The sequence below is a fragment of the Xiphophorus hellerii genome, chromosome 1 (genome assembly GCF_003331165.1).
Source record: "Xiphophorus hellerii strain 12219 chromosome 1, Xiphophorus_hellerii-4.1, whole genome shotgun sequence".
In the NCBI taxonomy this organism is placed as follows: domain Eukaryota; kingdom Metazoa; phylum Chordata; class Actinopteri; order Cyprinodontiformes; family Poeciliidae; genus Xiphophorus; species Xiphophorus hellerii.
The window spans coordinates 11018117-11030087 of record NC_045672.1 but is presented as its reverse complement, the minus strand read 5'-3'; the positions used below and the strand labels follow the sequence as shown (position 1 = coordinate 11030087).

General features: G+C 38.3%; 1 protein-coding gene across 1 annotated transcript in view; it reads right to left on the bottom strand.

Annotated features, from left to right (window-relative positions):
• Positions 1-2160: 2160 nt before the first annotated feature.
• Positions 2161-11971, bottom strand: part of gpr153 (G protein-coupled receptor 153) — a 35684-nt gene continuing 25873 nt past the window's right edge. The window contains 3 exon segments of the mRNA XM_032571469.1: positions 2161-5965; positions 7875-8059; positions 10123-10312. Coding sequence (XP_032427360.1) covers positions 5117-5965; positions 7875-8059; positions 10123-10312 — 1224 coding nt within the window. The 3' untranslated portion in view covers positions 2161-5116.

Here is an 11971-nt window from a genome sequence, read left to right as displayed (position 1 = left end):
AACATAGTCTTGTCATATTCCAAAGAGTGTAATTTCGTGGAGTTTGAGTCAATATTTAAAACCAGATGATATTGTGTACGTTTAAATATAACAGTACTGAAAAAATAAATAAATAAAATCAACCTGATGCGCGATGACTGCGGTCTGCAGGTGTCTTTAACACCGCAGATTAATCAGTCTGCGCCCATAAAGCGCTCTTTAGTTTTCTCCCGCTGCTTGGGCCGGGCTGTCATAAAGCGTCTCTCTATCCTGGGAAGGATGGCACCTTACAGCGAGGAGAATCGCAGAAACGCCCACAAGCTCTTTCGAATGGCGCAAACTGAAATAACGCATCTGCCTCCCACACGAAGCTGGTGCGTAATAAAACAGGACATGGAAAAGTAGAAGCCAAAATATTGAAATGTAATTGTCATTTCGAGAAATATATCCGTTGTGCTAACCCTTTGCTTGATTGATTCGTCCCCTAAAAACTCAGCCTGGAAAGCTCGCATCATCAAAGTCAAAGCTGCTCTGCTAATAAGACCTCTGGGGGCCAGAGGCACCAGGAAAGTTTGTTTAATGCGATAAAGGGAGGGTCACGTGACGAGCTCACTGAATGCACTTCAGCTTTTTCTAAGGACTTCTATGAACTCTTCCACACATTGTTTCACTCTCCAAGTTTGCGCCACCAGAATAGGGACGCACATGAGAACTGAAGGGAGGCAGAGAATCCTCTATTAGCATGAGACTGCGGTCAGCCGGGCGGAACTAACGGGCCAGACGTGGATGAAGTGCGCTCCAGACGCTCCTTTCTGTGGCCTGTTGCGGATAAACGATGCCCTTGAAGGCGCAGTTTTAGCAGTTGACGTATCATGACGGGTAATGACGACACAGGGTTTATAACTCATCCACACATCGGGGGCAGAGAGTAATGATGACTTTCAGTTCCAGGTTGATTCCAGCTGAAGAGCACATAGGATTACTTCACCTTCACCTGGCTGTAGATTCAATAGTATTCGACATTTCTATCAGAATCATATCTAAATCAGTAATTTAGATTAATAACCTGTGATATAGTTTATGCCCATCATGCAAAGTGATCCCCACAGAGGGCACCAAAAAGCAGTTGTCTTGTCTGGCATATTTCAGCGTGTTACTCCGTACACTGCCACCTATAGGGCAGTCGGTGCAAATTCACCAAAATGCTTTCAAGTCCACACGGCCAGCAGTCAGTCAGAAATGTCTGAAATGATAAGACAGAAGCATAAACAGAGAAAAGGCCAACAAGTCATTGAAAATGTAAAAAAAATTTCTCCCATTGCACATAACAAGAAAATAGCCAGTCATATAGTATCACTTAAAGCACTTTAAACTACAATCACATTTGCACACGCATGCATACACCAACACACAGATGAGCAGGCAACCTGGGGATTAGGTAGCTTGTTCAGGACATCAACACAACAGGAGAAAGGTCAATTCAAACCAGTCGCTTTGTATGCGTAAACTTTAAATCATTTGTTTAATTGGCTTTTGCTGAACATCTATTTGTACGTCCTTGTTGTTCACCTGCCTGAACAATCTTCTTCTTTGGCAAGTGTGTCTAAAAAAAAATACTGCTTTTTTTAATGAATAAATATACACAAAACAAACTTTCAATGTATTTATTATTATTAATATTCCATAGTTTGGTCATTAAAATACGTCCCTGGACGGGAGTTTGTGTCCTCTATGAAAAATTAAGCCGAAATGACTGTGTCAAAAAAAGATGGCTACCCTTACAGTTATCTTTAGAGAACATGGTGGCATAACCTGTGTTTGAAGTTTAGGAACAACTCCTTCTGGACTGACTGGTGCTGCATCACATTATGTAAAAGCCAAACTCTGCATATTCAGAAAAAATATTACAAACTATTGAGGATGTTGGAGGAAGAGGGATCATCCTCTAACATCATGACAACTAAACATTGTTGAGTCAAATTAACGATTAGGGAAGTCTCACGGAACAGAAAATGAACACAAGCGTGGAACCTAATATACAGGAAAAAGAAAAGTATGAAGTCTAGACCTCGTTCCAAACTGTAATTGGTTTTACAATCCTCACATTCGATATGAGAAGATTGCTTTAAAAATGCAAGTTTTGAGAGATATGCAAGTACTTTAGCCAAGGTCCTCACCATGTTAAGATTTAAATCATTTTATTGGCTAATACTTAATACCCTCCAAAATGGATTTTTACAGTGTACCACCAAAGGCTGCATCTGAAACTGTAAAAAGTCCTGAAATTGTAACAAAACGGAGACCAGTACTAATTAAATAAAAATACAAAGAACAAAAGAGAAAATAACAAACAAGATGTTTCACAAAATTAATCAAAATAAAGATTATTAGGAAAGAGGTGTAAGGTATGAGAAAAAAGAAAGAAATCCATTAAGACGCCCAAAAAAACATTATTAACAACATTTGATTAAAACAGGTAAAAAAAATAAGACGTTCCTTATTTTTTTCCCCTCCGGTGTTTAAAGCATTCCAAGATTTCATGTTCATCCAGGCTTTAGAACCAGACACTAATCATCAGATCAACAGTTTCCAAGTCCAGTGAACTAGAACGATTCTACACACAAACTCAGAGGTGTTTTCATGTGAATTTAATCAGTCATATCATGTTAACAAAGTCATCAACTCAACAAAACTAACATTTAACGTCATTCATATTTCAGTAATAAACTTTTGAATATGTCACAAAAAATGTTTAATATTGTAAATACAATGAAATGAAAAAAAATGTATATATACCTATACCACAGCAAAATATGACTGTGTGAGGTGATTTGCTTCCCAAAGAAAGCAGGTTTAAGCAAAGTTGCTTGACTGAATAGTCTGAAATTGGTAAGAAACACTCAAAATTTTAACTAAGCTGCTTTTTTTAAAAAAAAAAAAAAAAAAGCATAAATGCCCAATCAGTGCTACTTTATTCATTTGGACGATGACAGTAAAACAAAAAAACAAATTTTATGACAAATAAAGGTGCAAAAGGGGATCCTTTCAGTTCTTCATGCCTACTTAATAAGCTGCACTTTATTAGTGCAAATACATTCACATTCACAGTTACTATCCACAAGCACCCAAAGCTCCCAACTGGGTCTTCTACTTACTGTCTTCATTGCATTAGTTTAGCAAATTATCACTTTGGAGGAGATGAAATGTAGTTTGCTGATTTATTTGGAATTTGTGCAGAAACACATGGTTGATTTTTAGTAAAGGTGTTGCTATGTTAGAAATTATAGTGCATTTTACTTTCTGAAAATTTGAATTTAAAATAAGAAACGTAGATCGTCAAGTCACTTGTGAAAGCATTCCTACCCCTTGAGGATGTTTAAAGACACTTTACCACATTACAACCACAGAAGTAAACTTAGTTTTATGAAATTTTGTCCAACAGATCAGCACAAAGTAGCGTGTAAATGTTAAGTGGATGGACAATGACTGACATTTTTTAATTTCTGTTACATGAATTATAATCTAAAAATTTGGTATGCATTTCAGGTCCCTTAATACTTTGACACCCGTAAGTAAAATCCAGTGCTCCCAGCTGCCTTCAGAAGAAGACTGCAGATTGATAAGAACTGTAATGTCTAAAGAAAGTCTTGTTCAGATGGGAACTAATTAGATTTTTTACTTTTTTATTTTACTTGTGTGAAAAACACCATTTGTGGCAGAATATTAACACATCACGTTCTGCTGAACACACAATGTTCACAGTGAGACGTTATGGTGGCGGCATTATGCTGTTTGAGCATTTTTACCTCAAGATGCATGGTGCTAAAAACAGGGCAGTCCAGGAGGAAAATCTTCACATGTTTGGCCTTCCTGTTGGTCTTTCTTAAAATAATAAAATACACTGAGGTTTGTGGTTGTAATGAGATAAGATGCGAGTCTCTGCAAGGCGCTACAGCATCCCTCTAAAAAATTATAGGGGTTTACTTTGATTTAATCTTCACTTTATTTTTTGCAATTAAGCAAAACAAACATTAGCCTGACAAAACCTTCCAAAGCCCATTCATTTTCACATGTCACCCAGGAGAACCAGGTCACTTGTAAGCTGAATGTTATGGTTCATAATTTGTGCTTTTCATCTTTTTAAATTCATGTGAAATAACTAAATGTATAGTGCATCTGAATCAAAGCATGGTGTGAAGTCAGATTATTGAGGGGGAGTAGAAAACACAACTTGCATATTTGTCTTAAAAGCAGTTTGTTGTGTAATGAGCTACATCTGTGCCTCATTATCACCAAAGTCAAGTAAGATAAACCTTTGGGAGGAAATATTTCATATAAACAGAAATTCCCCAAAACATAAATATTCAATGTTTTTCATATTTACATAACATCTGAATTCTATTTTAAAAATAACTCTTTACTTTTTTATAAAGGATGGGTCGTCACGTTTTCAAAAGATCACAGAAACCGTTAATTAGGCAAATAATGGAGAGGGATTAAAGCTCATTTTCCATTTTATGTGAAAAATGTTTTATAAAAGGTTTTATGTGGTGACTGGTAATTTAAAAACGAAAGAAGCTGAAATGACTCCTGCACTTAAGCAAAGCTGAAGGAAAATGAACTGTATTCAGGAAAGCTTGTGTTCGTACCACACAACAAAAATACATTACAGGCCAAGTAAAACACAACTCAGGTTCAAGATTTTAAAAGAAGACAAAAGAAAACATAGTAAAAAAAATCCTTACCAATCCACATGAAAATATTTTATCCTCCTATAAGCACCAAACGACAGAAACAATGATTCAGGAATGATCACACCAATTAAAAATTGTTCCCTTGTGTCAGTGCTGGCAGAAAAGTGTTTGTCACTGGAGATTTTGCTTTGTGACAGATAAATAGCTGGATTGATCAATATTGTCACCAGCCCACACATGAAATCAAGGCCCTGTCAAAAAATAGGTCCAAAGTTCCTAAGGCCATCTAGGATTAGCAGATGCTTATCTCTGGTAGGTAAGAAAACTGAATAATGGCACAAGTAAAAAGGTCGATATGTTCCAGCCTGTCACTTCTCTTAACCCACCGAGGTTTTCAATTAGATATTAGGTCCTACTATTTATATCAACATGGGTGCTTTGCTTCAGGTGGTGGAGCCAACAGAATCAGAGTGAAAGGTAATGTATCCCGAGGACGATGCTGAAGGTGTGCTTAGGAAACTGTTTGTGCTGCCTTTACTCTCAGCCTTGATGAGGTGCTTTTGCTTCAGCCAATCAGCTCCAGCATTGGACACGGCACCTTCACCTGTCCTGTGCCTGCTGCCAGAGTGCCCTGCAGTCCTCTCTCTGCGTCGGGGTGAGCCCCCTCTGTCCTGCTGTCCCCCGTCACGCTGGCCTTTACTGCAGCCCTTCCCTGAGCCACAAGCCCCGTGGCTCATCTTACCAGGGGACCGATCCGGTTTGGGGGAGCCCTCTGGCGAGTTGCCCCTGCTGCTGCTGCTCCTCTTGTGCTCAGAGGTCCGCCTGAGTGCCTGGGGCTCCCGCTCAAAGTCTGTGAGTGGAAAGTGGGGAAGGATGATGGCGTGCTGCTCGTACACGTTGGGGATGAGGGAGACGGTGGACGTGCGGCGCGGGCTCCTCCTGGGGCTCGGCACGGGAGTCTCGTCTATAAAGTTAATCACCTCGTCGCGGCTGAAGCACCACAGCTCGTCCTCGTAGCGCTCCCCGCCGCACACGATGCGGGGCAGGTGCCTGAGGGAGTGCATGCTGTCCTCAGATCGCCGCCGCTTGCGGTGAGGGTGGTGATGATAGTGGCTCTCCTCGTGGTAGGAGACCAGGCTGCTCCTGCGCCTCTCGCGGCGCGGCAAGGTGGAGCTGTAGTGGGCAGTCACTATCACGTCCTCGGTGGAGCCCCATCGATGCAGGTATGAGGGGATCTGGTCGCTGGTCCACATGTCTGTTTCGTCGTGGGAGTATCTTCTTGTAGGGGGCACCTGGAGGAAAGACACAAAACAAACCCTTCATAATAAAGACTGATACATTAAAATGCATAAAATATAACACTGGCTAACAAAAAATATGGCAAACATGCTATGTATCATTATCATCCTTGTCAATAATATAGATTAATACATGTAGGATTTATCAGCTTTATGTAAAGATTTTTGTTAGTGCTAATTCCATTTTTAGAGGCTGTTTACTGTGATCAGTGGAGAAATAAATGAGGCAAAAACAACTTACATTCTGCATAGCGCCCTGACTCAAAATTAAATCCCACATGTAACAATTTCAAGCTTCTATTTCCTCATTTTAAGAGAAAATTTTAGCATAAAGTTATTCTATTTCTATAATCTTATCTTATAAAGGTTTCCTACTTGTTATACTCACATTGGGTTCTGACAACTATTCAAAGACAGTGGGTTTGTCAGGATCACGTCAAGAGCCTCAAGACTGATATCAGTCTGCCCCCCTGTGGCGTCTTTCAGTAAATGCAGAGAATTAAACAGTAGACGATACAGTAGCATTGAACTCTAAAGGTGAGAGAGCTGGACAGCAGAGGGCAGCACAAGCTTTAGAATGAGTGAAGATGCAGGACGGACAGGCAAACATGGACACAGAGCAAATAAAGCCAAAGAGGCTTTATTCTGCTAATCAGACTCCTTGCAGTTGTGAAGCTCAGCCTACATTTAATCAAAATCTGAAGGATTTGTAGACACGTGTCACACTTGATCTACTTCTGAAACAATGTAATAAAGTTGATTGAGTCAAAGTTCAGTCAGTCATCCTGTAACTGAAACAACAAGTTTATGTTTTCTTTTTTTGCAGGCACACAACACAGTCTAATACAACTACACAGCAAAATAGATCTACTGATGTAAACAAAGGACAAAAGATGATGGACGGGGCACCGAGTTGGCATAATGGAGTGATGGCTACTGTATACATCTCTGTTTTGATGACGTCTTAACCACAGTCAGGTCAAAAACACATTAAATGTTGCGTTTGATGTGCCCATCTTTTATGTTGGACATCGAAATGTATTGGGCCAATTTAAAGAAATTGATTTGCAGTACAGATACGTATAAAATAGACCTCATGATACTTTTTTTTTTTTCAATTTTTACTGAATAACACAAAGATGACACAGTACTACTGTCAGATGCTTTGCAAGAGGTAATATTGTATGGTTGGGAATTGCTGACTTTGACGTTACATATCCCCACTACAGTCTTTTAGGACAGTTCAAACTATGATTACTTTAAACCACGTTAAGGTGATATGAAATCAGAGAGAGTAAAAGGCTATTTTCAAAATGAAGCCAATGCCTGAATCAAAGCAAATATTTTCATTCTGAATTTGCTGAACTGCCCTGGAAGGCTGCGAGTTCCAGCTTTATTGCAGATGCAGGTTGAAAATGAGCTTTTTCACAGCTCTTCATCTGACTGGGATGGAAGCTGGATTGAATGAACACAATGCTATTTTTTTTGCAGGATATGAGCGGACATTTATATCGCTTGAGGATAATCCTGAAATGTAGAAGGTAAGTCATTTACTACACTCTTACCCTCTTCCACAATATTGTAATGTTGTTTGTAAGTTCATGACTAGGACATAGTACTTGGTAAATGATGCACAGTTAATGTATTGATGGGACTACTGATGGTCATATTTACCAAACATTAGTCAGCGTGAGAATATTTTAGATTCACCCTAGGAAAACAAAACAAAAGGCCAAAAAAATAAAACCTGCTGCAAATCAGAGAGAAAGCATCACAATTATTACCATTTCAATCAAGCTGCTGCAAAGGCATACAAGGCCACTTCACCATGCATTCAATAATAAAGTTAAATTAATTCAACTGATTAAAAAAAAAAAGAAATGAAGGAAATCAATAAATATACCTGCAAATACTGCATTTTATCTTCCTGTTGTTCCCTCAATGGATACCCTTGCAGAACCCCCCTTTCTAAGGTTGAGAACTCAAACTTGGCATTACGGTCTATCGTCACGATTTCAGGCGCCGAGCTATAGTCATATGGTCTGTCATATATTAAGTCGGCATGAATTCCTCCATCTTGGCTGTTTTCTGCAAAGTGCAGAAAAGCACGAGCGTCAGGATTAGAGAGCAACGAAACTCCATACACAAGACAGACAGACAGACAGACGAATAGAAAGGAGAAACAAGTTCAATCGTTCTCTGATTTGTTGACTTCTCGTATGTGTGTTCTCAGGAATGTAAGCTACAAGCAAAGAACCAAGCAGAGATAGCCAAGGAATTGCTTGTGAAATTCAAAACCAAAACCAGAATTGTTGCAATTTTTTAAATCTTTTTTTTTTATTATTCTAACACAATAACTGTCTTTATGTTCACAACAAATCAATTGAAGATGGGTATAAAATGATCTTGAGGATAAATGTTGGCCAAATGGATGGAGGATGAAAGTTGCTATTTGCACAGGCAGCTTTGCATGCAAAGTTAGTAGCTTTGGGAAACAGAAAACAGTTCTTATACATACAACTGTGATGAGTTATACATGGCAAGCCCTCTGGAAAAAAAAGAAAAACAAAACAAAACAGAGAACTGGGAGTGTTAATTATCACACAGAATATGAACTGCCTTGTGTTTTTAATGGCACCCTTTGGACAATTTTCAGCTCTGAGGAAAGGTGTCAAAAAGAGAAAAAGGGTCAGAAGGTCTAGAGGGTTAGAAACGGGGCAGGAGGGATTCAGACAGGGTTGCGTTTAAACAAAAACAGGGGGAGAAACTTTTAGCCCAGTTCATGTTTCTACCTGCTGCATGATTATCATGTGACCTCATTTTAGAACCAGATGTTGCAGAAGTGTCTGTTTTCTTGGTGGAAATTTAAGCTGCATTGAATTCAAATGAATTAACTTGAACTGAACTGAATTAAATCGAGTTGAACTAAGTACTAAATACTTGTTTTAGTATGTTGTGAAAGAGGTAGGTATCATGAGACTTTCTCATATTAGCTAAGTGTCGTTTAATGTGTGTGTGCCTTTAAATGACTTCCGTCAGCAGGTGACTTATCATTGCACAAATACAAAAGAAAAGCAAAAGAAAAGAAAACAAACATAAAGAAGCATAAAAAAATCATTAATTCAATGCATTTTAGGTTTGTAACCAATACCCAATTGTTTTATTCCTGACTTGAGGGAAATATGACCATCAAAATGACATGAATATGCATCTTAACAGCGTTTGGTTCACTTTCACTAAAAGCTGTCAACCGAATGATTTATTCTGTTGCCCTCTCAAGAAAATCTTTCCAAGGGAGGATAACCCATTTTAAAGCATTACAGTAAAAAGACAAACAGATGCTTTGTTAAGCAATGTAGCTTCATATATCTGTAGCAGTTTTAAAGCATAAATACAGACATCATAGAAAATAAAGTTATAAGCACTTTATAAAGCTACACAGACACTTGTCCTTTCAGTTTTTATTTCATAACAAAGGTCACATGATAACATTTCACCTGTGACTTGAGATAATGTACAGATTAAAGAAAAGTAATTAAAACTGCTTTAAAAAACTTATTTGCAAATGTTCACACTTAAAAAGTACACAAAACAGAAAAAAAAGTACAATTTGTGATTTTGAGATAATAGCTTCAAAATCACAGAAATTTTCCATCAAACAGTTGCTGAAGTTCAAAGTCTTTTCAAAGAGATGGCAGAGAAAGTGCCTGTGTGACTGTTCTGTATTTTCTGACAAGATGGCGCATAGAGCAACACATCACTGCCGCTCCGCAAAGTAATTGCTTAACATTTTAGGTTTCCAGCTGTATCATACATCAGCTTGTAACCAGGACGTTTAATCAATAACAAAAATAGAAATGTTCCCTTCTTTTCTTGACTGAACAGCAATAATTTCATCTAAACAGATTCATTTAACATTTTTCCCCAGCAAATATTCTGTTTTCATTCTTTTTAGTCATGAGCAATTTGATATAAATTTTCTTTGGACTACTCTAGACTAAAGCTGTTTAGACATGTACAGTACGTAAAGAGCTTTCCTTCATTGATTTACCAAGTTAATTAAAAAAGGCTTTAAACATCATCAACTGGGCAGGTGCAAATGAGGGAAAAACGGAGGCGGGGCAGAAGGGAGAAGCCTTACAATAACTTACCCTCATCCACTTCATCGTTGGACATGATGGCGACACACTTCTCCCACACCATACGGATGTCGGCCCGGTAACGGTCGCAAGCCCAGAGGAACATGGGCAGCAAAATGGACTGAGCGATGGAGCACCACAGCACACACAGCACCATCCAGTTATAGGAGCGGTCGAACTTCAGACTGGCAAAGCTCACCACCTTTTTAGAACAAAAAGTAAAGCCTTTTACAAGTTGCAATTAGGCTTTTAATGTCACAAAAATATGATGCTATCAATTTTAGCAACATTCAGAAAACTGTTTAGGGGAAAAATTGAGGGAGCTGCATAAAAATACTCATATGATACTCATACTCTGGTCAGGCGTTAAGGCTGCATGATATTAGGAAATCTTGTGTTGGTGGCAATAATTGTACATTTTGTGATGACAATATCATCAGGCTATTTTCCTATTTCCTCTCTTCCTTATCTGTGCTTCCATCACTCTGTGATGACCAATGTCTTTTTTGTCCAATGTGACCATTCTGCGTACAGAATGCAAGTTCATAAAAATTGGGAGTATATTATTAGCTGACATTTATAGCACTCCAAATAGTCCTTTATGGTGTGACTATTGCACAATGAAATACTTGTGATATACTGTACAGTCTTATCAGACATCTATAATGACATTACTAGATTGTAAAGTTGAAGTAATGGAGCACAAACAATTTACATCAGCATTAAAGGGACATTGCCTCATTTCAGTGTTAATATAAAAAAGATTACATGTAACACACAAAAACACCAACAGAAATCACGGCTCGCAAGGTGATTACAATTATTAGTATTCTTTTCATGTAGAACAACAAAAACTCAATCTGTTCAACAGACTGAGAAACGTCAGCTAACATTGAACAGAGGCCACTGACTGCAACAGCAGTCTCGCTCATGGTGTTGTAGCTCTGGCCAAACCCATCACCAAACAGCCAGCCAAGTACAGATGGCAAAACATTTTGTTCATACAACAACTATAAACTATATAGTTTATAGTTAATGAAGAGTTCAATGAGTCCTTGCACTAGTGGCTGCTCCCTCTGGGAGCTACAATAAATATTTCTAACAGGTGCTCAGTACTGCCAGAATTAGAGAGTGATGCAGAAAAACTGTAAGTATAGACAAAACAGGCTTATAGTTTACATATGGAATATCTGTTCATTTTCATCAAACATACAGTATGTCAATTTGTTTAGAATCATTTAGTGTGCGATTATTTTACCGAAACTTCAAATGGATATACACATAAATCACTTTTACATGCAACCCTGAAGTTATTGATCTTAGCATCAAAACAAATCCCATCTAGACCCGCAGATATTGTACGAGCATATGGTTTTGTTTCTGGGCTCTCTAAGGCTGGATTACTCCATGTAACTCCATGCACTCCAAAACAAAGACGCAGTATATTTGTGTGTGAACGGCTTTCCATGCATTTAAATAGCTCATTAGATCAGGACCAGAAGACTCGCTGTTTCGTTCGCTGCACTAGAAACATGATCTTTCATCAGTAATTCAACTCTATGAAACAATATACAATGCAGTGCTGTTGTTGTTGTAAAGTGTGCTATTATTTTTTTTAACAAAATGAGTGGATTATCTTCAAGATAATTCAGCAAAAAGGCATTTTTAACACCGATACTGAAATAAACTATCTCAGCGTAATGCTACATTAGTTGCTATGCACTGAGAACGCTTTTCGTCTTGCACCAAAGATTGCAACACAGACTCCAAAGTATAGCTTCTTCTCATGATGACATTTGCAACAAAAATAAGAGGTCTAGTGAAAATACAAATAGAGAAAAAGAATGTTGAGCTGTTTAAA